General features: G+C 39.8%; 1 protein-coding gene across 6 annotated transcripts in view; it reads right to left on the reverse strand.

Moving 5' to 3' along the window:
• LOC117996763 (uncharacterized) overlaps positions 1-27,553 on the reverse strand; it is a 441,299-nt gene that overhangs the window by 7,153 nt on the left and 406,593 nt on the right. For all 6 annotated transcript variants that reach the window (XM_069509391.1, XM_069509392.1, XM_034984922.2 and 3 more), the window contains 2 exons: positions 11,094-11,258; positions 313-478 (listed from right to left, as the gene is read on the reverse strand). In XM_069509391.1, the coding sequence (XP_069365492.1) occupies positions 313-478; positions 11,094-11,258 (331 nt within the window). The remainder of the gene's footprint in view (positions 1-312; positions 479-11,093; positions 11,259-27,553) is intronic.

The following is a 27,553-nucleotide window of genomic DNA, read 5'->3' on the forward strand; positions in this document are numbered from 1 at the left end:
TATGATTTATGACGGTGAAGGAAAACAATGCGGAACCATCAAGCCTCGATGACGAGAATTTCTGGTTGATAAGCCCTTCAACGCACATTGCTGCAGCGTGATAGGTCCAAGCTCTTTATCCTTGCCTAGTATTAGGGAGGCTCATATTTGAGAGGTTCAGTAGAGCGATATTACAAATCAGAGAGAGGTTTCCTCTCTCACACTAGAGAGAAACAGTAGTATGAAATTACAAAGCTGAGGAAAGAGCGATATAGTTTAAGCCAAATCTTGAAAAATTGGGTTATCATTGGCGAACATTTGACAACAGGTTACCTTGTAGATCCCGTGGTGTGTGCGGTGTGATCGGTGTATGGGGCGTGGCAGGCGACGGCCTCGGCTGCGGCCGGAGTTGCCTCACGAGCAAAGAGCTTAACGCTCTGTTCTGTGCTTCCAGTTCGCGTATTCTGGCACGCGCGCATCCCAACTCTTCTCGGACACTCTGGAAAACACAGAAGAGCAATTAGACTGGTGTTCCTATTATTGAACTCAGGTAGGTACGCGTTGCCAGTCATGACTTATGGATCTGAAACATGGTCGTTAATTATTATGGGCCTATGGAGATAGCACAGATTGATTCATAGAAAAACCAAGCTCGGAGTTACGTGATCAAATCAGAAATGAGGACATCCATCGAATAACTAAAATTACTGACATAGCTCAGCTCGTGGATGGACAACCACGCCAATCTGAAGATAATGTTCTGTGACGTCCACCAGTAAAGGTCTATGGGTTAAGACGCTGCTAGCGACTACTTTGGTATATTCTTATTATTTTGGGGATCATCTGCTGAAGATTCATCAAGGATTAACATGGGTGGCTTTATTAGAAAATGCAGGCTGTAAATGATAAACTGTATCTCAAAATATTACGTTGGCTTAAATTGTAAACGTAAAGAAGATGGGTACTTGTCATTTCCATTACTCCCTTTGAGGGTTTGAGCAACACCCCCGTCAGTTTTCGAAATAAACGCGTATATTTTAATTACGCTTCATTAGCCAAATTAAATTCGAGTAAGTAATTGACGGGAGGTAATTAAGGGGAGATGGGAGATACGCGATTCTCAGTGATGCCAGAGCTTTTGGATTTTATCCCCAAAAATGATATGCGCTGCTGACGATATTGAGTTTATGAAGATGTTTTCCTTAATTAATTTGCAACGATGACGTAACGAGGCGGCCGACGGGACGGGCCGCGCGTCATCGCTGCGAGAAACTTCGAGAAGCTTCACTGCCCCGCTACCCGCGCCGCGCGTACGCCCCGCGCGTGCCTAGCACACCACCGTCACCGCGCCGGCTTGCCTGCCTGCAACCGGCTATAAATAGCTGAGCCCGTCCACGGACAGGCAGTCCACTCGTGACTGTCTGGGGCGCTCGGCCTGATCTTAATCGTGGGTCGATACCAGACAGTTCTCGTGGGCACTGGGGGTGCTAGTCATACCTCGGCTTCAGAAGCCAGGCTTGCGTAGCATCACCGTCCGCCACTCCCCCTCGTCCCCTCGTAGGTGCCTTCCGCGCACTCCCCGCGTACCGCGTAAGCAGCCGACGGCGGCTGACAGCTCGCGCATCAAACCTGGCAGTGTTGCCCGCTGCCAGGGGAAAATCTCCCCGGCTCCCTCAGAGCCGGTGCGGTAGCAGATAAGGATAGAATATGTACGTTAGTTGTTAAGGGAATAAAACATAGTTATTGTCCGTGTTACCAATGTTTAATTTCTAATCTCCCCACAAAGTAGGGAAAACCTCGAATATAGGTTCGAACCCTATTTTAATGTAGGTAGTGAAGACGCGCTGAGGCCCAGGCGCCTTCCACTACGTTACATTTGGCGCCCAACCAAAAAACCCATCCGTTTGGGGTTTCGCGACGCGGAAAGCTAGATCGCGCCACGTCCGTAACCCGCATAAAATAAATAGGCACGCACTGAACGTACGCAGTGGTGTCACCGGTATAGGGCGAACCACCTAGAAAGCATAGCACGCTTAAATACCGTAGATTTTTCGTGGCACTACTTAGAAACGGATATAAACCCTCCAAGTGGTCCACTCGCGACTATCTGGGGAGCTCGGCCTGATCTTAATCGTGGGCCGACACCAGGTGGTACCTGTGGACGCTGGAAAAAACCCTGTCAACAAAGTCAGCTAGTGACCACTCAGGAAGCTCGGCCTGATCGTTATCGGGGTGCCGATACTGAGTGGGAACTCGCAGACACTGGAGACACTAGCCGCCCCGAAGGGGACGACTAGCTTCACCGGTTGTTCAGGGTTGGTCATAAGGGTAAATATCTGGCCGGGAGTATTAAAAATAAAGTAACCACGCGAATAGGAAATTGAAACCCGCACACAGGATACCTATTCTTAAAGAAAAAGGATAGACATCCCGTCGAGATAAACAAAAGCGCTCGAAAATTCAGAGGGGAAGAATTAGGGACCGGGAGCGCCCCAAAGGCAAACCGTTAGCAGCGCGTAGGCGCTAATAAATAAAAATAAATAATACAGTCCGCGAATTGGAAACAGAAGAAACGTAGACAGTAGAATAAACTCTAAAATAGTAGAAATAAGTTAAACAGATAGCTAGGAAGAAGATTTTGTTCTAACAAGATATAGTACTTAGTAAGCCGAGTAAGAAAATACAATAAAACCCAAGATAGTATAAATAAAGTAGATAGTAATTACTAACAAACGAACAAGAACAAAAACATGCCCACAGCTTGGATATACAAACTTAACAAACAAGAACTGACCGAAGAATTAGAAACCAGGAATATCGAAGTCCCAACCACAAGTACAGTAGAGGAACTACGCAAACAGTTGTCACAGATAATCAAGACCGAGGACGAAACATCTCAAGAGAGTAACATGTCGAGCGAAAGCGAAATAAAAGAATTCGACAAAGCAATATCTCGATGGAAAATACAATTTGACACGACAGGGGACGCCGTAGAATTCCTAGAAAGAGTGGAAGAACTGGCCGAGACCCTAGGGGTCAATAAAAACAAAATAGTACAAGTAATACCGAGATGTCTTAACGGAAAAGCATCACAGTGGTACCGAAATAATAAACAACATTGGGAAAACTGGGACGACTTCACAAACGCCTTCAAACTTTACTATTACCCAAGTAATTATGAAAGGAATCTATTAGAAACAATCATCAACAGAAGACAACGAATGCAAGAAAAATTCGTAAACTACCTAACCGAGATACAAACACTGATACGGAGGTACGGGAAATTAACTCCAACCGAACAGTTAGAAAGGATTTATGACAACATGAAACCAAACTACCAATACTACATAAAGAGGAAGGACTTCAATACAATGGCGGAACTAATACAACTGACAGGGGATTACGAGAGAATAAATGTAGACCGATACAGGGACACATATAGAAGATCCGGATACACAAGAAGAGAAAACCGAGCAGGAAATACCAACAATTATACGAAATACCAAGGACCGGAGGAACACAAGACAGAAGGAAAAAAAATCCATGCTAACTACGATCCAGAGACATGCTGCTACAAGTGCGGAAGAAGAAACCACACAAGGCGAGAATGCCAAGCGAAGCAAGTGATCTTCTGCACCCGATGTGGACTGCTAGGAAAACTGACCCGAGATTGTTGCAATGCAAAAGAAAAAGGAAAAACAGAAAATTACACAACAAAAACCAAAGACAAGAAGGACAATAGAATATTCATAGACGTGAAAATATACGGAAAACCTTTCAGAGCATTGATAGACACGGGCTCAACCAACTCATACATCAACAAAGAAATAATGGACACCATCAAAGACAGGGTAAAAGGAACAATAAATAAAACAAACACAATCAAATTGGCAGACGGATCAAAAATAGAAACAAAAGCAGCTCTAAACGTGGAAATAGACATAAAAGGACGGCCCATAACACACCAAGTAATCTACCTACCATCGACGACGGTAATGATCATAGGCATGGACCTCCTATCCAGACTAGGACTCGCAATAAACTGGACCGAGACAACATGCGAACAAACAAACATAGAAAAAACAGAAACCAAGGTCGACACAGAGACGAACCTAACAACAAAACAATACAAAGAACTACAAAACGTATTACAAGAAGAATTTGAAAAGGCCGATAAAAGCCCAAAAGGAAACAACTGGATAAAACATAAAATAAAATTAAAACACAAAGAACCCATTAAACAAAAATACTATCCGAGAAATCCGAAAATGCAAGAAAAAATAAACGAACACGTGAACAAAATGTTAGCAGAAGGAATCATAGAAAGATCAGACAGTCCATACAGTTCACCGATAGTCATGGCAAAGAAAGACAACGGCGAATATCGATTTTGTATAGACTTCAGAAAACTGAACGAAATCACGGAAAAAGACGCGTACCCACTACCCCAGATAGATAATACACTTGAGAAATTGAACAAGGGAAAATACTTCTCCAAATTCGACCTAAAGAACGGGTATTGGAACGTCAAACTAGACGACGCGAGCAAACCACTCACAGCATTCACAGTCCCGGGAAAAGGACTATTCCAATTCAAAGTAATGCCTTTTGGACTACACTCGAGCGGCGCAACATTTCAAAGACTACTAGACAGGGTAATAGGCCCAGAACTAGAACCAAACGCATATGTGTACTTAGACGACATAATAGTATGTAGTAAGACGTTCGAAGAGCACATATTACACGTAAAGGAAATATTCCGAAGAATTCGAGAAGCAGGCCTAAGAATTAATAAAGAAAAATGCGAGTTCTGCAAACACCAAGTAGAATATCTGGGTCACATAGTTACAAAAGAAGGACTAAAAATGAACGAGGGAAAAATCCAGGCAATTAAGGAACTAAAAGCCCCTAGTAACACCAAAGACGTCAGACGATTCATCGGAATGACTTCATGGTATAGGAAGTTCATACCGAAATATGCAGAGTTGACAGCACCGTTGGTAAAATTATTAAAGAAAGACACAAAATTCGATTGGGGAGAAGAACAGCAAAAACAATTCGAGAGAATAAAAACCTTATTAATGGAAAATCCAATACTGACACGAGCAGACTTTTCCAAACCATTCGTACTACAGACAGACGCGAGCGACACAGGCCTGGGAGCAGTACTTATGCAAGAAAACGAAGGAGAACATAAGATAGTAATGTACGCGAGCCGAACATTACAACCACCGGAAACCAGATATACAACTACAGAAAAGGAATGCCTCGCAGTTATATGGGGAATAAGGAAAATGAGACCGTTCCTAGAAGGATACCACTTCACGGTGATAACAGACCACCAAGCTCTTAGGTGGTTAAACACCCTGAAAAATCCATCAGGCAGGTTAGCAAGATGGGCATTGGAGCTACAACAGTATAGCTTTGATATAGTGTACAGACCAGGGAAACAAAACGTAATAGCCGACGAACTGTCAAGGAACCCAGTTTGTGCAACAACGATCGAAGACAGAGACTGGTACACACAAAAATTCAGCAAAATAAAGAACAACCCCGAAACAGACCAAGACTACCGGATTGAAGAAGGAAAACTCTACAGGAGAATAAGCAACCCAAAATATGGGGGAAAATTAGACCCAGCGACAGAATGGAAACTATGCGTAAAAAACACAGATAAACACAGAGTCCTAGCACAAAATCACGATGAGCCAAATGCAGGACACCTAGGAATATACAAGACATTTAATAAGGTAGCACAACGATACTACTGGCCAGGATCGTTCAGAGACGTAGCCACATACATAAACAAATGCCAGATCTGTCAAAAACATAAAACCTCACAGAAAAAAAAAACCAGGACTAATGCACATCAAGAACGCAGGAGAACCCTGGGAAGTAGTAACGACTGACCTCATAGGACCACTGCCCAGATCCACCAAAGGATTCCAGTGGATAATAGTCTTCCATGATAAATTCACAAAATGGTCGGAAATAAAACCATTACGGACCGCAACATCGAAAACAGTTGCAAATGCACTAAAAGAATGCATCCTCATGAGACACGGCGGAATCAAAACACTGTTGAGTGACAACGCGAAAATATTTACAAGCAAACACTTTAAAGAGACACTAGCGAAATACGGCATAGAACAGAGACTAACGGCACCATACACACCTCAATGCAACCCAACAGAACGAGTAAACAAAACACTAGAGACAATGATAGCTGCGTATATAGAGAAAAACCATAAAAAATGGGACGAACACTTGACTGAATTCAATTTCGCACTGAATACATCAGTACAAGAGGCAACAAAATACACACCAGCGTTCTTACTGTTCGGAAGGGAACTGAGAAATATCCATGACGAGAACGAATTACCAACACCAGCACTAAAAGAAAGGGAAAATTTAGCAGAAATCTATGAAATAGTCAAAAATAATCAAAACCGAGCTTCCGTTCAGCAAAAATATTATTACGACAGAAACAGGCAAAACTGGAAACCGAGTGTAGGAGAACTCGTGCTTAAGAGGGAATTCCCGTTATCAAACGCCAGCAAACAATTCTGCGCGAAACTAGCCCCGAAATTCGCAGGCCCATATAAAGTAGTACAGCAAAAATCACCAGTAATATTTCTAATTAAAGCACTAGAAGGAAACAAAATATGTACGGCACACGTCAAAGACTTAAAGAGGTACTACATGTAACAAAAAAAAAAAAAAAAAAATTACCAGGGCACAATAAATAACGCAACTTCTGTCGGTAATATATCCATGGCACAACATTAGACGCGAAAACGCAATCTAGTCGTAACATATCCATGGCACCATAAATAATACCGCTTCTATCGGTAGTATATCCACGGCATCATACAAGCAAAAACACAATCTAGAAGTATTAGATCTATGGCATTATGAATAATACAACTTCTAGGGGTAATGAGTCGATGGCAAATACACAAAAAAAAAAAAAAAAAAGTTAATATCTAGTAGTAGAAAATCTAGGACGGCATACAGAGTAAATAGAAACGTCACATAAAATAAATATTTTTTCTTAACCTACCCACAAGAGAAAAAAAAAAAAAATAAGGAACCACAATCTGGTAAGGAAAATTCTAGAACCACATAGAAGCGTCAAACAGAATTTTATTCTTTTTGGGACCTACCCACGAGGAAAGGAGGTAACAAGAAAAGTGAAACGAATTATCAGTCACGCATACGTGGTCATCCGTGTTCGTGTCAGAGCCGTGAATCATGGCGCAAATACTGAAGAACGAAGTAGTAATCGGGACCTGGAAAGGGAAAAGAGTGGGATATAACCCAGGGGTGAAGGTGGAGGGACCCGGCTCCCAAATCATCCGGTTATACCCACGGGGTACAGAAAGGCGAGGCGGAGACAGCCCCGCACCGGGACCATCCGACCGCGGCGACTGCCTGGAGATAGACTACCACACAGAAAATGGAGAGTACCAGGCGTTCGTCGCCGAGGTGGAGGACGCCGAGGCAAGCAAAAAAAAAAAAAAAAAAAAAAAAAAAGTAAAAAGAGGCGCCGAGGACGGAAACGCATGGGGAACCACTGGAGGGGCCTGGTCCGCCTCCCGCAGTACAAAGGAAAACTAAATTGGTAAGGTAACAAAAATAACGAAAGAAAGGGGGAACAACGAGAACAGACCAAAAAGGAAACAATAGAATACGGGGATAGGGTAAAAACGGATTACAAACAGAGAGATAACCAAGTGATTTTTACAGGTAAAAATCTCCAGAGGTGGACGGGGGATGCAACGATGACGTAACGAGGCGGCCGACGGGACGGGCCGCGCGTCATCGCTGCGAGAAACTTCGAGAAGCTTCACTGCCCCGCTACCCGCGCCGCGCGTACGCCCCGCGCGTGCCTAGCACACCACCGTCACCGCGCCGGCTTGCCTGCCTGCAACCGGCTATAAATAGCTGAGCCCGTCCACGGACAGGCAGTCCACTCGTGACTGTCTGGGGCGCTCGGCCTGATCTTAATCGTGGGTCGATACCAGACAGTTCTCGTGGGCACTGGGGGTGCTAGTCATACCTCGGCTTCAGAAGCCAGGCTTGCGTAGCATCACCGTCCGCCACTCCCCCTCGTCCCCTCGTAGGTGCCTTCCGCGCACTCCCCGCGTACCGCGTAAGCAGCCGACGGCGGCTGACAGCTCGCGCATCAAACCTGGCAGTGTTGCCCGCTGCCAGGGGAAAATCTCCCCGGCTCCCTCAGAGCCGGTGCGGTAGCAGATAAGGATAGAATATGTACGTTAGTTGTTAAGGGAATAAAACATAGTTATTGTCCGTGTTACCAATGTTTAATTTCTAATCTCCCCACAAAGTAGGGAAAACCTCGAATATAGGTTCGAACCCTATTTTAATGTAGGTAGTGAAGACGCGCTGAGGCCCAGGCGCCTTCCACTACGTTACAAATTTTAAAATAATTTGTAAGAACTTTATTCATATAATAAATTCTAGTGGGAGTACCATGGTCTATTTTAAATGATAAGTTTAATTTCATAGTGATATTCAATTTCGGAACTAAGGACTTCATAAGAAAAGGCCGGTAAACAGTAGGTACTGTCATAAAAAAACGATGTAAGTATTTCAGTTTCTCATGGTTTCTTAAGATATCTTTGTCAATAAGTATAGGCACCTTGTAAAAGTGCCTTTTTAAATTGAAGAATCTAAGTCCTAGATATCTCTCGCCACTTAGAATTAAGTTCCCAGGCAGTAAGACCCAGTTTTGAAGACCAGTTTGTAAGAATGGTTGTATAGTTTGGAAGAACGATTTTGCTAATACCTACTAAATAGTGATTTCTTCAGTTAAATATTGTTTATCCTCTCACACAAATCAGCACACATTGAAATTGTCAAGAACAAGCCGCGCTAACTTTATTCGAAAAGTTTTCACTTCCCCAAATCTCCAGCAAACGTTCTGACCAGATTTAAACACAAACGTTGCCATTATCGGACAGATTATGCCAAGATTATAGTGGCCCGGAGGCTTGGTAAAATTATTACGGTGCAGCTTAGCCTAAAGTGTCCCATTTCGTACGATTTATGTGCGAATGTGTTGTGCGTAATCCACGGGGCCAGTGACACTCCCATAATTATGAGAAAACAATTTTCGTTTTCCTTCTTAATGCTTTGAGGGATTAAGAGATTCGGTAAGCGGCTGTTTTTAATTTATCGGCATTTTTTAAAGTACTTTTTCGAATTATCTCGGCGGCGGCGATGAGCTGCTATCTGGAGATTTCTGTACTTTTAAAAACAGTCTCAGTTTCCAGAAAAACGTCTGCGAAATTCAAATTCAGACTAACTTTTACTCCTGTGGGTGTTGTGAAAAATTCATACTTTAATTTCAAAAGTTGTTTAGCGTTCTTCAGACTTTACAGACGTTTCTACGACTTGTTGCACGATGTCTTTCGAAGTTTGTAGTTATTTTGTTGTTAAAGTCTACAGCACTTTCAATGCTCAGATAAGAATCGATATACTCGTGCCATTGAAGCATCCAGTTTCAAGAAGCTTAAGAGGGCTCAGGACGGAGCTTTCTTCATACAAACGTAGGAGGGTAATTACTACATTATTTGATATTGTACGCTCAAAACTAAGTATTAAGTCGATTTATCTCGTCATTATCTAGGTTTATTGATATATTAAACATTGAAAATAATATTGATTTTAAAGTTACGAGCCTCAAGAGATTCATATTTTAACACTAAATTTATGACAACTTTGGGCGTAAATAAGTAAGATTAGGAGTATGAAAATTCTAAAGAAGTTTAACATTAGACATAGTTTATTTATTCATTAGTTGAAATAACTATACTTTGCAAACATAAACTCAGTAGTTTTTTCTCAAAAATACTTTTTCTAAACCCTTGATTTCGCTGAAAATCATCGTGCCTCTCACCTTTCTCATACAATGTCAAGTGAAAAGCAAATAGGTTTGGTCGAGCGTCCTGCGTCACCTTAAAGCTAACAGTTAGCTAATTGTTGTCTTAACATTATAACATCGTGATCGGGAAACAATTGTTTTACTTGGTACAATAACATGAAAATCTAGAAAATCTATACCGTAGCCTCGGACCTTACCCATTGCACTATTGAGTATTATAACTCCCAATACACTTAAGCACCCTTAACTTGATGCCAACTTCATAACTGAATCAATAGTAGCTGATCCAGGTTGAATCGCACATAAGGTGGATAGATCGAGCCTCGAGGACAGTTCTCAAAATTCCCTAACAAGATGTTAAAATGGGAGTAGAGGGGGATTCCAACATCAATGGGGAGCATAGCAGATTGTCAAATGTCATAAGTCATGATTTGAACTACGGGCATTAAGACGAGAGCGTTGTCGAGGCATAACTTATAGGCTAACTAGATCTAGAAAACTTCTTTAAGAGCGGAACCGAACGAACTGTTGGTCAACATAATTCAGACTCCAGCCACATTAGCTTTACACCGACTCACAAGGCCGACAGCTCCCTAGCCTTTGGTTTTTCGCTGGGCTCTAACAGAATTACAGCGTTGTGGTTACATTTTGTATCCACAATATTTAGCTGAGTTCGGACCTTTTCGTTCGAACGACATTTTTAGACGCTGTTTAAGTTGGATTTTAAGATATACCTACCTATAATTTTTGTAAATGTTTATTTTGTTTAATGTGTCTTTGGTCAACTAATATAACAATTTTTTTTCTATAGTAATATTGATTATTATAGTAATTTACCTTCTGTAAGAGCAGGTCTCGAACGACCTGCTGCGCGACATCTTCCAGCTTCTTCTCATGGTCTCTGTCTTGGACACCAGCCGATTAGGCCGTAAGCTCGCTTCCTAGCCTCTTGTTTTTCGCCGAAAAGGCCGAAAATGCCGACAATAATAACTAATTTAAAATGTAGACTACCTACTGTCTACTAGTTACCTTCTGTGATAGCATGGCCCGAATGACCTGCTGCGTGACATCATCCAGCCTCTTCTCGTGCTCGCTGTCTTGGACATCAACCGATAAGGCCGTAAGCTCGCTTCGTAGTCTCTGTTTTTTTGCCAAAAAGGCCGAAAATGGCAACAACTAATTGAACATGTAGAAAAGTAGTTACCTTCTGTGAGAGCAGGGCCCGAACGACTTGCTGCGCAACATCATCCAGCCTCTTTTCGTGGTCACTATCTTGGACACCAACCGATAAGGCTGTAAGCTCACTTCGCAGCCTCTCGTTTTCCGCCGACAAGGCCGAAAGTTGGCTTTGGTAGTGCGCTGCTGAGGCCTGCAACAACGAGACAAGTTGGATATCATCTTTTTTTTAAAATTTACAGACTAGCGCTTGGCTGCAATCAGATCTGCTGGCAAGTGATGATGCAACCTAAGACCATGATCATGATCAACCAGTCATCGGCACCCTACTGAGTACAGGTCTCTTCTCAGAATGAGAAGTGTTTAGGCCATAGTCCACCACGCTGGCAAAGTGCACATTGACAGGCTTGACACATCTTTGAGAAAATTATGGAGAACTCTCAGGCATTCGGGTTTTCTCACGATGTGTTACTTCACAGTTAACGCAATTGATATTAATTAATTGCTTAAAACGCATATAACTCGGAAAAGTTAGAGATGCGTGAACGGGATCGAATTCCCAACCTCTCGAATAGGAGGACGTCTTAACCACTAGGATATCATGGCTCCTATGTTATTTATAATTTCAAAAAGACATACATAGATAGAAAGACATAGTTGAAGGTTTTTATATGCCTGCGATCACCCGATGTATATGAATTACTAGCTTTTGCCTGGGACTTCATCCGCATGATATAATTTATAGCATATACTCGGGGATAACGTAGGAATCTATCAGTAAAATAATTTTCAGAATCAGATCATTACAGTTCCAAAGTCAAAGTCAAATGATTTATTCAAAATAGGTAATAAATTACTCTTATTGATTGTCTGGTATAGTGTTAGATTTGTAAGATAATATAGTGGTGATAATTATAACGCAAACTTAAAACTAAAGCTACGAGGGTTCCAAACGCGCCCAGGTCTGAGAAGAGCCCACAACAAACTCAGCCAGGTATTCTTTTTATTATCACCACTTTACAAATTTATTGAAACTTATTAGAACTATCACAAAGTCGTTAAGCAACTCATTCCCAAGCTTGCTTATCATTTAAATAATCCTTTACATTGTAATAGGATTTTTCAATTAGTTTACGTTTTATGAAAACTTTGAACTTGTTGAGAGACATCTCCAATATGTCTTCTGGAAGCTTATTATAGAAACGTATGGAATTACGAGCAAATGAATTGCTAACTTTACTGAGCCTAGAGGCGGGAATTACAAGTTTATTTTTATTTCTAGTATTTATATTATGACAGTCACTTTTTTTTTTAAATTTATTTATGTTTTTATGTACGTACAGTAAATTTTCAAAAATATATTGATTATGCACTGTCATAATTTTAACTTCCCTAAATTTAGTTCTCAGCGACTCTCGTGGCCCCATACTGTATATGGCTCGAACAGCCCTTTTCTGCAGCACAAAAATAGAATTAATATCAGCAGCATTACCCCATAATAATATACCATATGACATAATGCTGTGAAAGTAACTAAAATATACTAGTCTCGCAGTTTCTATGTCTGTCAACTGGCGAATCTTTTTTACCGCATATGCGGCAGAACTAAGTCTGTTCGATAAGTTATTTATATGAGAGCCCCATTGAAGTTTTGCATCTAACGTTATTCCAAGAAAAATAGCGGTATCCACTAAATCTAATTCCTCATTATTAAGTTGCACAGTGGTTTTCACCTGCTTAACATTTGGTAAAGTGAATTTAATACACTTTGTCTTTTTCCCGTTGAGAAGCAGGTTATTAGCTTCGAACCACTGTACTAACTTGGTGAGAGAATTGTTTACTTCATCAAAAGTTGTTAAGTATCGATTGATTTTAAATAAAAGTGATGTATCATCAGCAAACAAGACTATCCCGTAATTGTCCTTAGCGAGGTAAGGAAGGTCATTGATGTAAATAAGGAACAGAAAAGGTCCTAAGATGGAACCTTGTGGCACCCCCATTTTTACAACGGATCCGGGAGATCGCTTTCCATTCACGTCTACCCTTTGTATTCTATCATTTAGGTAAGAACTCATCAATTCCAATGCTGCACCCCTAATTCCATAATGGTGCAATTTCGCGACCAATGTTTCATGATCAACGCAGTCGAAAGCCTTGGATAAATCACATAAAACGCCACGCCACATAAAACGTTCCGAAAACTTAAACTTGCAAACTTTACCTCTTTATAATATTAATGTAGATAATGCAGTTAAAGATGGTAGCAATAAAGAGGAAAGATAAATATTTTATTCCAATTGGACTTACTTTCTGCCATAATATGGAGTTTCCTATTATAATTCATAATATATTTTTCCATGGAACAATGGATAGGTACGGAAGGAAGAAGGATCGATCTGACCGATTTATTATGATAATGGACGTCAATTCACTATCGAATTTGAAATACGAGTAGATATCCTGTATTAGATTTTTGACTACGGGAATTTAATATGTAAGTTTACATTATATCAAATCTAATAAATACAACAGAACTACGAAAAGATTATTGATTCTACTCAAAAGATTTCATCATTCGCATTCATTTCGAATGCTTTTGTGAAGCTTTGTATCTTTTCCCTTTTTCCACCCCTGTTCTATGAGACGTTACAGAGATGGGTATCAAAATTCAACATTTCTATCAAGATTGTTACGTCATTCACTCACCGCCTCACTTGAAAACACTTTTTGTGTATTTTAAATAAAAAATATACTCTCCAAAAGCCTATCATTCGCACTCTTAATTAAACGAACGTCCATGGACGGGGAAAATTAAAACAAACCATTTTAAATTGAACTACCTCAATGTTTGTCCTTCCCAATTAAAACTGTAAACCGGACACCTAAACCGTGTAGAGTAAGAGCCTGTAAGGGCCAGGCTTCGTTATTTTATAAAAGCCGAGTTTTTTTGCGCATTGTTAAAAACAATATCCTCGGTATGCTTACAGCAACGTCAAATCGCATACCGAGTCATCAGTCAAGTTACATATGTACATAGTTAATTGAATTCACATAATATACTAATATTAAAAACATCTAACTGTTGGTGCTGAGCAATCAGACCATTGAGCAAGGTGCTCTTAGGGTTGGCGTATTTTCGGTAAAATTTGTTCGTGTCGTTGCCAGATGAAAAAATAAATTTATAAAATAACGAAGGTCTATCCCTCACAGGCTCTTTCTCTAGTGGAGATCATTCGACATTGGTTGTAAATATGCAATGTAAAATCAACCAGTCAAATTCAGAATGTCGGTAGTGGGTGTTAGAGTTCAAATTGTTGGGAAGATTTGGTCAAAACGAGCGGGCATAAGAGGTTTTCATTAGTCATCAAGGGGGATACAAAGGGGTATGAATCTGTTTGTACGTCTGTCTGTAAAAACAGGCGGTTGATACGGCGTGGAAGGGCGACGTATCAATGTGTACGTGCATTTAATTTCGATGTAACCTTGGTTCAGGTGCAGGGACCGCTGAAAAAGCCTTTGTTTCACGTGTCCCCAGTAATTTTGCGCTTTTGCGTTGTTTTTTTAATATGCGAACAGAGGCACTGGACTGTGAAAAGGCCTGCTTTTTGATTGTTCTACTCGATGTAGTTTTGATCTTTATATGAAAAGTAAAACTGCGATGTACCTACCTTAATTTGAGAAGGACGTTTTAGAAAGTATTTTATTAAATATAAAAAAATTGCATAGACAATTAGAAAATAGTTGGTTTGTTTTTATTATATCTTTAGAAATAGGTACGAGTATGTAGGTATAAGTCCCGCAAATCGCTAATACGCGTGGCCGCCATTTTAGTGACGTCAGCACTAGACTGAAGTTTCGAGCTGACGTAGCTGGTGGTATATTTTTACTTAGTACGTCAAATGACTTCATTTCGATGTTGATGAGCTATGGTTCCAGCGCAATAGAAATCTGCGGGACTTATAAGCGAAAGAAGAAAATTCCTACGGAATGCAGTCTATGATAAACTTTAAAGCAAAACAATTATAGACAGCCGCATCGCATAGAATTCTGAACTTTTGTTCATCTTTTGAAGTCGGTTATAAAGCGAGATAAGTAGAAGGGAATAAATTAAAAATATTTATACCCGCCTACTATAGTTACCTATATTCATGACACCAACCAGAATGTAGGTATACCAAGGTATACCAGGGTATACCAAGGTATACCTACCTAGTCTATATACCGATGTACAGTGGTTGGTGGAAGTGGGTAGACATTCCGGGAACAGTGTTTTAATTAAGTTTCCAAAGGTTCAAGTAAAGTTTCTTCACACCTAAACGAAACTCAATTATTTATAAACGCGTTGTAAACAAGGCAATACCATAGATGTTCAAGTTTGCAATTAAATTGGCAATTGGCTTCCCAATAAGTTTCCTATCAAACGAATCTATTTCATCTTTACGATAGGTATAACTACGTAGGTATAACACATCCATCGCGTTGCTGCCGCGTCTTGGAGTTTCTTAATTAATTTGGATAAATAATTGGCTGAGAAATATTAATTGCGGAACTCAGTGAAGTTGTGTTTGAATAAATTGAATGTCGCTGGTGTACAAGTAGAAGGATCTAGAAAATATACGTTTATATCGATAAATATTGGATGAAAAAGTTTGGTTGTTGGACGAGATGGACAAAATTTGCCCCAGGCTGAACTATGCGTATCACACACTTAATACCATGAGTGAGAAACAACATGCGACTTTTTTTTCTTAAAGTAGAAGATTTTTACTATTAAATGGCATATATATCATCTCTGTATATTCTGGGGCAGGCGTCCATACAATTTTTGTCTATCGCTATTTTATTTTATTTTATTATATCACTATTGCTATTTTGGTAAGTTAGTTTTTGTTTTAAATTTCACCAGAAGTGATGACTCTTCAGGCACAGTGCCGTCTAAAGTAGTGATTTAATAAATGGACGGTACCTAATGGCAGTTTCCGATTTCAACATGTCGTTGAAATTTCCGATTGGGTTACTTGTTTTGTACTCATTACTGTAAGATCATGAAACTGCTAGGTTTCAGTTTTCCTGGCCTCACGTGTGGGATGTTTGACAAATCTACGACAATTGCGATTGTAATTTGTAGCAATGCCCCTACCTAATAATAACAGGCTTTAGACAGACAAACAGTCCAAGGGCTAGCCAGCACAGCGAATTTTATTCGCGCAATTTATTTTTCGCGTACGGAATTTCACCCAGCACGCACTCCGAATGCGGTGAGCACTATATAACTTCATACTGCACAAAATATTTGCGCAAATTTAACCGCACCGCGTGATATTTGTATCAAATCATAGATTTTTTTCCCGCGCGAATTTTATATCGCAAGTACAGGTATCTCCATATTATGATTGCAAGTGATACAGAATTGCGGAAAAAATCGCGCGATTTTTATTCGCTGTGGGCTAGCTCTTAGAGCCAGCGCGCACCACGGAATATTTCCGTACGTGTTTTCCCCCGCAAAATCTGTGAACTATAGAACTAAATAGAAGTGCGCGCACTGCGGAATTAATTCCGCGCCGAATTTTGATAGATTAAAATTCAAATTTGCGGATTTTGACGACCTCCCTGGCGCAGTGGTAAGTGCTGTGGTCTTATTAGTGGGAGGTCCCGGGTTCGATTTCTGGCAGGGATTTGGAATTTTATAATTTCTAAATTTCTGGTCTGGTCTGGTGGGAGGCTTCGGCCGTGGCTAGTTACCACCCTACCGGCAAAGCCGTACCGCCAAGCGATTTAGCGTTCCGGTACGATGCCGTGTAGAAACCAAAGGGGCATGGGCTTATTAAAAACTGCCATAGCCGTTCCAGGTTAGCCCGCTACCATCTTAGACTGCATCGTCACTTACCACCAGGTGAGATTGCAGTCAAGGGCTAACCTATATCTGAATAAAAAAAAAATTAAAACGCACCGGTACTCAATGCACCATGGTGCGCGCTAGGTCTAACAGTGTTTTCACCAAAGCGCTTGATGTTTTCACCAAAGCGCTTGATGTTTTCATGAATTACGTAACTTGTCCTACAGGGCTCAAAGAGGGTTCAAAATGATTCCATTTGAGGCAATAACTGGAATTAAACCGCGTGTGGGTTCACCATTAATCATGTCCCGTGTAGACGGCGCCTTTGCCTGGTGACGCGTGAACTGGGGGCGATCGGTTGGTTTTGTTAAGTTTACTAGCCTATACAAGGGCTGTATTTGTGCGTGGTACAAATAGAACTCGCACCGGAAAGCGCAGCGTTGGCAGACCCCCAGTAGATGGATATACGACATCAATCGAGTCACAAAAAGTCGCTGGATTCAGGAGGCGCAAGACCGTGGCGTGTGGAACTCCAAGAGACCTATGTCTAGCAGTGGACGTCTGTATCGATCGGTAATTACGATAAATAGAACAAATTAGCTGACCCGTCCCGGCTGACTGACTGTCATATCAAATCTGGGTATAGAAACTTGAGATTTTGCATACAGTCCTACGCGGCAGAAAGTAATGTACATCGGCCTTTAGAATAACATTTCGGGTTTATAGAGCACTAGCTGATGCCCGCGTCTTCGTCCGCGTGGATTTACGTTTTTCAAAATCCCGAGGGAACTCTTTGATTTTCCGGGATAAAAAGTAGCCTATGTGTTAATCCAGGGTATAATCTATCTTCATTCCAAATTTCAGCCAAATCCGTCCAGTAGTTTTTGCGTGAAGGAGTAACAAACATACACACACACACACACATACACACACACATACAAACTTTTGCCTTTATAATATTAGTCGGGATGTCTCTGTCACTCATACTTCTATCTCCTAAATCAGCTATCTCCTTCTAAAGGTCGATGTACATTACTTTTTGCAGCGTAGTGTACCTACGTAGATTTTAGCTATCACGTAGATACCCAACAATAAAAGATTTTCTAAAAAACCCCTCAAGTAAACTCAGCAAGTTTCATAATAAAAACAGTAAAAGTATAAATAGTGAAAGTGACTCAATTAACTCCATAATGAAACGAGGACCAAAAGGGATAGTAAGAAGTAACTAGGTACTCTGATATTTTCAATTCATTATTAGAGCGATCACGATAATTGATTCATTACTAACAATGGCCACTGTATGCACGGGTAGTTGCATAAATCTTATCCATCGCTGCCGCCCGGCCAGAGCTGCTAGCTTTGAATAATAGCTACGGAGCGCGTCTCCATTGTCTTTCAAATTACGACTAAGTAGATGTCTCGCACCGGAAGACGCAGCGTTGGAAGACCCCCCCTAGGTGGACTGACGACATCAGACGAGTCGCAGGGAGCCGCTGGATCCAGGCGGCGCAAGACCGTGGCGTGTGGAAGTCCCTACAAGAAACCTATGTCCAGCAGTGGACGTCTATTTGTTGATGATGATGGATGATGATGATTAGATGTCTAAGATGTCTAAGTTTTTAAAGGTGCAAATTAAAAAAAAAATTAATGTCCATCATGATCAACCTCCAGTGAGCTGGCACCACCAGAATTTGGCCATGGTCCACCACGCTGGCCTTGTGTAGATTGGCAGACTTCACACACCTTCGAAAACATTATAGTGAACTCTCAGGCTTCCTAACGATGTACATAATATGTATGTATATATAATATCTCTTGCACCACAAAACACAAATGACAGGTTACAAAAAAGAAATCTTAAAAAGTAGGTACAAAAAGATAACGAAGTTTTCTTTCACCGTTAAAGCAACTTATATAATTTAATTCATTAGAACCGCCACTACGAAGATACTACCACTTGGCCCGTCGCAAAGTAGGTATACATACAGCCCAAAAACTTTTAAACCGTACATCTTATCGGTTCACATTTGGGTTTAACCTATCTATTAACTAAACTAAACCTAGATTTATAGCATCGCATGGCAAAGGAAAAACAGTTTCATATATTAAATGGTAATATTTCCGAACAAAAGGTTCAGCTCGCACCACAAAAACTAAAACTATGGCCTTGTTTGTACATAAAAAAGTGTAGGCGAAGCAAGGACAGTTCACCCTGTATCGTGCATTCTGAACCTGTGTAGGTACTAACAAGTTTGAGAACTCACATATTGCTTCACGAAAAGGAAACGAAACTGTATTGACGTACCGTATAATACGATGGAGCCACGTTAATTGGTTTCGTTAGCGCAGTACCCAGTGCAGGCTACCTCGGGAGGGAACGCGGTAACTCAATTACGAAGATACCCGCTCGGCCCGTCGCAAAGCGCAGCGCAAAAACTTGCCCACCGAGCAACTTTGTGGTTCACGATGCGGACAACAATGACTTTATATCATAGCCATGTTACGTAACGTAAAACCACTCGTCAAGCTGTGGTAAAACGTATCTTACGTTCATATTAATGACTAGCTTATTCCCGCGACTTCGTCCGCGCGAACTACAAAAGTTTCAAACCCCTATATTTTTTAAATCCTTTCTTAACAGATCTCTACGTCATAATAGCTATCTGCATGCCAAATTTCAGCCCGATCCGTCCAGCAGATTGAGCTGTGCGTTGATAGATCAGTCAGTCAGTCAGCTTTTCCTTTTATATATATAGATTTTGAGCTTATTTCTTTTTTACAATATAGAAAGTGGTGATAGTGGTTAAAACGACGGCCTCCTATTTGGCGAGACCGGGATTCGATTCTGAGCACACACCTTTAGCTTTTCGGAGTTTTGTGTGTTCTAAGCAATTAAATTTAAAAAAATCACTTGCATTAACGGTGAAGGAAAACTTCGCGAGAAAACCTGCATTTTGAAAGTTCTTCATATTGATCTCCAAGGTGGTAAATTCTGTCAATCCGCACTTGGCCACCGTAGTGGACTATACGGTCTAAAACATTATTTCTCATTCTTGCTTAGTTTCTGATTATAGTAAAAATGTGAAGCCGAATAAATAATTGATGGATTCCAATTCCTCAGTTTTTGAAATCGGTAAAAAAATAAGCCAATCTCGATATTCAGTTTTCAAGCGGAAGGTATTTTCAAACGTGCCATTCGACGTTTCAATTCGAAATTCTATCGTTTAGTCGCCGGGAATTTCGGAGTTCTACGTGTACCGACGTTTGGCGAAATGGAACGAAATTCAGGCAATAAGTCCCTTCTAGTTGTCTACGCGAGCTTTTGTTAAGTGGAGGGAAAAATAGTGCTCAGCTGTTTTTTTTTCGTTACCGCATTCAAGTAGCACTTTAGGAAAGTTAGGACTTTACCTTTTTGGACTGTTGAAAAATTATTTAAATAAATAAATAAAAACCGGCCAAGTGCGAGTCAGGCTCGCGCAATGAAGGTTCCGTACTACAGTCGTATTTTTTCGACATTTTGCAGGATAATTCAAAAACTATGATACATAAAAATAAATAAAAATCTGTTTTAGAATACACAGGTCCTTTCCCTTCACCTTTCATATGATACCCCACGTGGTATAGTTATCTTACTTACCTGTGCTCTGTAGTGAGCTGGTGATGGGTTGATCATGATGATGATGAAATCCACACGGACTAAGTCGCGGGCATCAGCTAGTCTCTAAATATCTGTTTACAAATAACGGAATATGCGGCGAACACAATTAGAGCGCGAGTGTAAATTTGAGTCGCAGCGCGCCGCGGGTGTCTACGTACAAAGCGATGCAACCCCATGTCCGGTGCAATAGTTACGAGCATACCATGACCCATGACTGTATCGATAAGGAGCGTTAAGTATATTGTACGTCGATATTTTGATAACGTCTACATACTATACAGGGTGTAACTAGAACGCTAGCAAAAACGAAGACAGGTGATAGTACTGATGATACCACAAAAAAAATCGCGAAAAAAAATTTCCTATATTTTGTAAAAGTTCACGATTTGCAAATAAAACATCTGACTGACGCTAGAGGTCAACGAACGTTGCATAAGTAGGCCACTTGGAGCTAATGCCGTGTCGTAGGCGGGGCATTGACCCGAGTTTTGCGCGATATACATTACGGTTATTGGTATTGAATTGTGTTTAGGTAGTATAACAATAACCCAGACCCATGACTGTATCGATAAGGAGCGTTAAGTATATTGTAGGTCGATATTTCAATAAGGTGTACAGCTTACTATAAAGGGTGTAAACAGAACGCTAGCAAAAACGAAGACAGGTGATAAAAATGATGATACCACAAAAAAACGCGTCATCGAACGTTGCGTAAGTAGGCCACTTGTCAATTAAATAATCAAATAGTTCAATAGATATTTGATTAAATAATCAAATAATTCAATACATAATATTTGATAAAATAATCAATAATCAAATAGTTCAATAGTTATTTGATTAAATAGTCAAGAACTAGATTTTCTGAATTAAGTTGAAGATAAATAATTTAAAGTGATTATTATTGCAATTTTTTATATCGATAAAAACTACAAAATAGTCATCCCATGCCTACCGCCGGTGCCCTCAGTAACTGCGCCCTTGCACTTCGGAAGGGTGAAGCTGAATTATTGTTTAGAGGAGGGGCTTTTAAACCGGGAAACCCCAGGCATTGTGCAGCCGATTTCCCGCTTTCCGCCGTTTTAATGTCCTTACATTGGTTATGGCCACTCTATCTGACTCTACGTGTCTAGGTACAGTATTTTTAGGCACAGTATTTTTAGGGTTCTGTACCTCAAAAAGAAAAAAGGAACCAGATTTAAAGGAATCATCATAATATAAGCTAACTCAGTATGTCATATGTGTGTGTTGTATTCAGACAGTTGTAGATTCTATTCTCCACTGGGTTATATTTATTTTACAAAACAGAAGTACTTTTTTGTACAGAGGGTCGAAAATAAAACACCCCTGGTCCCCTGCTTATAAATCGGATACCAACGCAGTATGAAAACGAATTTGTAACGTTCTCAAAGTCACTCTCCCTTCGCAACCAATCTGTCTTACACTCAATATTACCTAATTTAAGACGAAAACATTCTCGAAAAAAAAAGCAAAACCTCGCAAGTTGCACGAAATGCTCTTCAAATATCTCATAAAAACTTTCATTCCGAAAATCCGAACCTTCCACGTTATGAAATATTAAGTCTCAAATTGTTCGCCAAATATTCCCTAAGCTGGCAAATTAAAAATTCACAGAGGACCCCGCTGTGGAAGTTTGTCCAGTATAAAATAACCTCCATATAGAAGTGGTAAAGAAGCGAGAGCGCTGATCTAAATATATACAAGGAAAAGGTGACTGACTGACTGACTGACTGATCTATCAACGCACAGCTCAAACTTCTGGACGGATCGGACTGAAATTTAGCATGCAGATAGCTAATATGACGTAGGTATCCGCTAAGAAAGGATTTTTGAAAATTCAACCCCTAAGGTGAAAGGTATAAGAAAATTCAACCCCTAAGGTAAGGTGAAATAGGGGTTTGAAATTTGTGTAGTCCACGCGGACGAAGTCGCGAGCATAAGATAGAGCGCTGATGTCTAGTGAAACATCAAAGCTTGTTATTGTAACAACAGACGTATTTATTAGTAGCTAACATCATCTTTCAAACTGATGATTGCATAACAAACCAACAAACGAAAACACTTGTGTTATGCGCGTTTAAAAAAATTAAGTATTGCTCGCTTTAACAGTAAAGGAAAACATCGTGAGGAAACATGCCTAAAAGTTCTCCCAATCCGCACTTGGCCAGTGCGGTGGACTATGGCCAAACCCTTCTCATACTCAGATGAGACTTGTGCTTTGTAGTGAGCTGGCTATATATGGTTGATCATGATGAAATCGATGGAAAGCCAGAGGCGAAAGCTAGTTGTTAAAATATTGGCTATGAAGTTTGTAAAGCTCATGTAAAGCTGGCTGCCGGAAGCGAGAATCAAATACAAATATTCAAAATATTTCATTACACTGGACTGTTTGTCCGCTCCCTCCAGTATACCCTACCCACTCGGGCTTTCCACGTTTCCCACACTGTGTGATTGGCATGCAGAAACTTTACATCTCGAACAATGATCAGTACCCTTATCAAGTCTCTAACAGTCGTACTCAGAGTCGCTTCATCATCATCATGATCAACCCGGCTCACTACAGAGCACGAGTCTCCTCTCAGAGTGAGAAGGTTTTTATCCATAGTCTACCATGCTGGCTATGTGCGGATTGGTAGACTTCACACACCTTTGAGAACATTATGGCCAACTCTCAGGCATGCAGGTTTTCTCACGATGTTTTCCTTCACCGTTAAACCACCACCACCGTATTAGATTCCAGAGTCGCGTACCAGAGTCGCTTAATCGTTACTTAATATTGAGTTAAAACGAGACAGAGCTATATATCTCACATAAATCTGTCTCGTTTTAACTCAATCTTAAGTAACGATTAGCGACTCTGAGTGCGGCTGTTAGTCTTAATCTTAAACTTACATTTAAGTAATAAATACAATTACTTAATTGGACGTCATTTAATTATTATAAGCGTCACTCAAAAAAGCTGATGTAGTATCAGTACCCTTATTATAAATGCGAAAGTTTTTTGAAGAATTGTTTGTTGGTTTATTGGTTTGTTGGTTTGTCCTTCAATCACGTCGCAACGGTGCAACGGATTGACGTGATTTTTTGCATGGGTATAGATAAAGACCTGCAGAGTGCCCGGAAAATAAAAGAGTTCCCACGGGATTTTTGAAAAACCTAATTCCACGCAGACGAAGTCGCGGGCATCAGCTAGTTATTATAATATTTTTAAAGTAAAATTAGGTAAAATTCTCGTTTGACTCTGGGCTTTTTGAATATTGACGACGTACAAAACAATTTTATGCGAAAAATCCTTTTGTTACAAGTTGGAACTTGGAACTGTACCTATCGAGTTGTACACACCACAACGCGTTAGAAGAATAGACGAAAACGACAAAAAAAGCATATTTCAAATTTCGTTACAGTGAGCAATTTTGGTCATTGTTGAGCGAGTCCTACCAAACTCTGAAGAGTCACATTTATCTGTAAATTTCAATGGAATGGGATGCGAATTTTGATTTTTCCATTTCCTGTCACTTAGATGATGCTACCTCTGCCTTTTATTGTGTATCTACGCGGAGATGCCCCTACTTTTAATATCTCTAGCTCTAAACATTTTCGTATTGTCAGCCATTTTATGTTAGGGGTGTACTTGGGATGTTGGAATGTTTGCTTTTTGATATGGATATCGTGATTACATTTTTAATATCGTACGACGTTATTCAAGCACTCTTGAAATTTTATTCCACTTTTTTTGAAATTATCCTAGCGACGCAAGTTTATTTAATTTAACTTATTTAGGAAACCAACTGCTTTTCGTACTATATAGGCTTGAAATTAGATTACTTATTGCTAATAACAGGTTTTCACAAATCGATGCCCGCCTCTAGGCTCAGTAAAGTTAGCAATTCATTTGCTCGTAATTCCATACGTTTCTATAATAAGCTTCCAGAAAACATATTGGAGATGTCTCTGTTAAAATATAGGTAGCAATGCATACTTTATAGTCTATGTCCCTTTTCAACAAACCTGACCATAGATTAATAGAAGATACCAAAAACGTAGTTATTATAATATACTCTTGTCAAAAACCTTAATAAAATGTTGTAACAGTAGTTTGATTATTTTGGGAAATAAATGTAATGCAGATGTGATACGAGTTTCTCTTACATTAATAGGTTATGGGCGCAAGCACGTAATCTATTTGGATGGATTGGGTATAACTCTGCTATTGTCGTAAAATAATACAACTTGAAAAAAAAACACGCGTCCGGCAAACAGCACGTGGCGGCGTGGTTGGCGAGGTACGAAATTATCTCTGCAAATACTACCTGTTCAAAGGCAAGGTAGGAAGTTACAAGTTGGTTGGAGTGCTACAAGATGGAAACTACAACGATTATACCAGTGGCTCAAGGGACGGTATGTAAACTGGAGGGTTCCAAAAATTGGAACATTTGGAAATTTCAAACTTCAGTCTTACTGAGAGGTCAAGGATTATTTGACATCGTAGAAGGTAAGAGTATGAAACCCGAAGATCAAACTCTAAAAACTGCATGGGAAGGCAAGGATGCAAAAGCTCAATCATTACTTGTCACAAGGATGACGGAGGATGTCATGTTGCATATTATAACCTGTAGTACTGCAGCAGAAATGTGGAGAAAGCTGCAAAGTGTGTATGAACAGAAAAGTGAGACGAATATTCACATAGTTCAACAGCGATTCTTCCAATTCAAATTTGAAGAAGGTACGGAAATGTCAGTTTTTTTGTCCAAAATTCAGGAAATGAAAAATAACCTCAAACAAATGGGAGAAGATATATCCGAAAAATTCGTTATAACCAAGGTACTTATGTCATTACCAGAGAAATACAAACATTTTGTGTCTGCATGGGAGTCTGCTCCGGATGACAAACAAACGTATGACAATTTGGTTGCTCGACTGCTCGTGGAAGAGGAGAGAATGAAGGAGACTTCGAGTTCAATGCCTGCATCAGCTTTTACAGCCAAAAGGAATAGTGGTAAACAGTTTCAGTGTTATCGGTGTAAAAATTATAATAATTCTCAATTTGAGTGTAAAGTGAAGACGGACAGTCCAGTAAATAGTCAAAATTATGCTCACGGTAACAGTAAGTCTGAGCTACGCTGCTTTTTTTGTAAAAAGCCAGGTCATACGAAGAATAAGTGTAGATTTAGATTAAATAAACAAGGTACTAGCTCTAGTAATGCATTTGTAGTCTCAAATTCTTTTAAAGATTATAACCAATGTACATTTCTGGTTGATACAGGTTCGAGTGATCATATGTGTAAAGATAGAAAATTGTTCACTTCCTTTACTCCTATGGCAAATAAATCTGTGATGTTAGGAGACGGAACACCTATTAAAGTATTAGGGTTAGGGAGTTTAATAGTTCAAGTATTCAATGGAAAGTTATGGGTTGACACAACCATAGACAATGTCTTGTATGTTCCCGATTTAAAAACAAATTTATTTTCCGTAAAATGTGTTACATCTAAAGGTTACATCATGGTGACAGACCAAAATTCGTGTAAATTTTTTAAAAATAATAAAGTGTCCGCTATTGCTAAAAGAATTAGTAACCTTTATTATTTAGATTTCCGTTATAAATGCTGTGAAACAAATGTTGTGCAAATTAATACTGATTTAAATGAGTGGCATCAAAAACTTGCTCACCAAAACATGATCTATGTCAAAGAAGTGTTAAAAAACAATAATATTTGTTTAGAGGGTGCAAGTAGTGTGCAAGAACCATGTGAAAGTTGCTTGGAAGGTAAAATTCATCGTCTACCGTTTCCAAACAGTGTAGTAAAAACAACTAGAACCTGTGAGTTAATTCATGCTGATACTTGTGGCCCGATGGAAGAAACATCACTCGGAGGTGCAAGGTATTTTTTTGTTTTCAAGGATGACTATTCTAACTATAGGAGTGTGTATTTTTTGAAAGGGAAGGATGAAGTGAAGGCTTGTATTGAGAATTTTTTAAATAAATCTGAAAATGAAACGGGAAATAAAGTTAAATATTTTAGGAGTGACAATGGGTTGGAAATTTTAAACAAAGATGTGGCTCAACTATTCCATAACCGTGGTATAATTCACCAACAAACAGTACCATATAGTCCTGAGCAAAATGGTAAGGCAGAACGGGAAAATAGAACTTTAATTGAAGCTGCTAGGACTATGTTGTGTGCTAAGAAGTTACCTAAATTTTTGTGGGCAGAGGCGGTTAATACAGCTGCATATGTTTTAAATAGGACAGGTAAAAGTACTATAAAAGGTAAAACTCCTTATGAGTTGTGGTCTAACAAAAAGTTTGATATAAATTCCTTAAAAATCTTTGGCACACCTGTTTACGCCCATATTCCTAAAGAAAAAAGAAAGAAGTGGGACCCAAAAGGCGAAAAAGGTATATTAGTGGGTTACAGTGAGAATGTTAAAGGTTATAGAATATATTTCTCACTCAAAAACACCGTTGACATTAGGCGCGATGTAGTGTTTATAAAAAATAGTTTACCTGAAGAAAAACAACCTTTACAAGTGTATGAGGAAACTGTGTATGTAGAAAATACATGTGATAGCTTAGAATCAAAGCCAAGTATAACTGTATGTGAAGAAAACTTGTGTGATGAACAAGACAGTGAGTATGAAGTTGAAACTCAAAGTAGCAATAGTGAAAATGAGCCTGAGTTCACTACACAAGATAAACCCAAGCGTATCCGTAAGAAAACCTCTTTTTTCAGGTGTAATAATGTTTCTACTTTAGATGAAGTACCCACTACTTACAAAGAGGCTATGTGTAGGCAGGATGCTAGTAGTTGGCAAAAAGCTATTGATAGGGAATTAGAGACATTAAAAAATAACAATACTTGGAAAATTTGTGATTTACCTGAAAATGTTAGTGCTATTAGTAGTAAATGGGTTTTCAGAACGAAGAAATCAGGTAATACTATCCAATATAAAGCCAGGCTTGTTGCTAGAGGCT

The sequence above is a fragment of the Maniola hyperantus genome, chromosome 3 (assembly GCF_902806685.2).
Source record: "Maniola hyperantus chromosome 3, iAphHyp1.2, whole genome shotgun sequence".
NCBI lineage: Eukaryota > Metazoa > Arthropoda > Insecta > Lepidoptera > Nymphalidae > Maniola > Maniola hyperantus.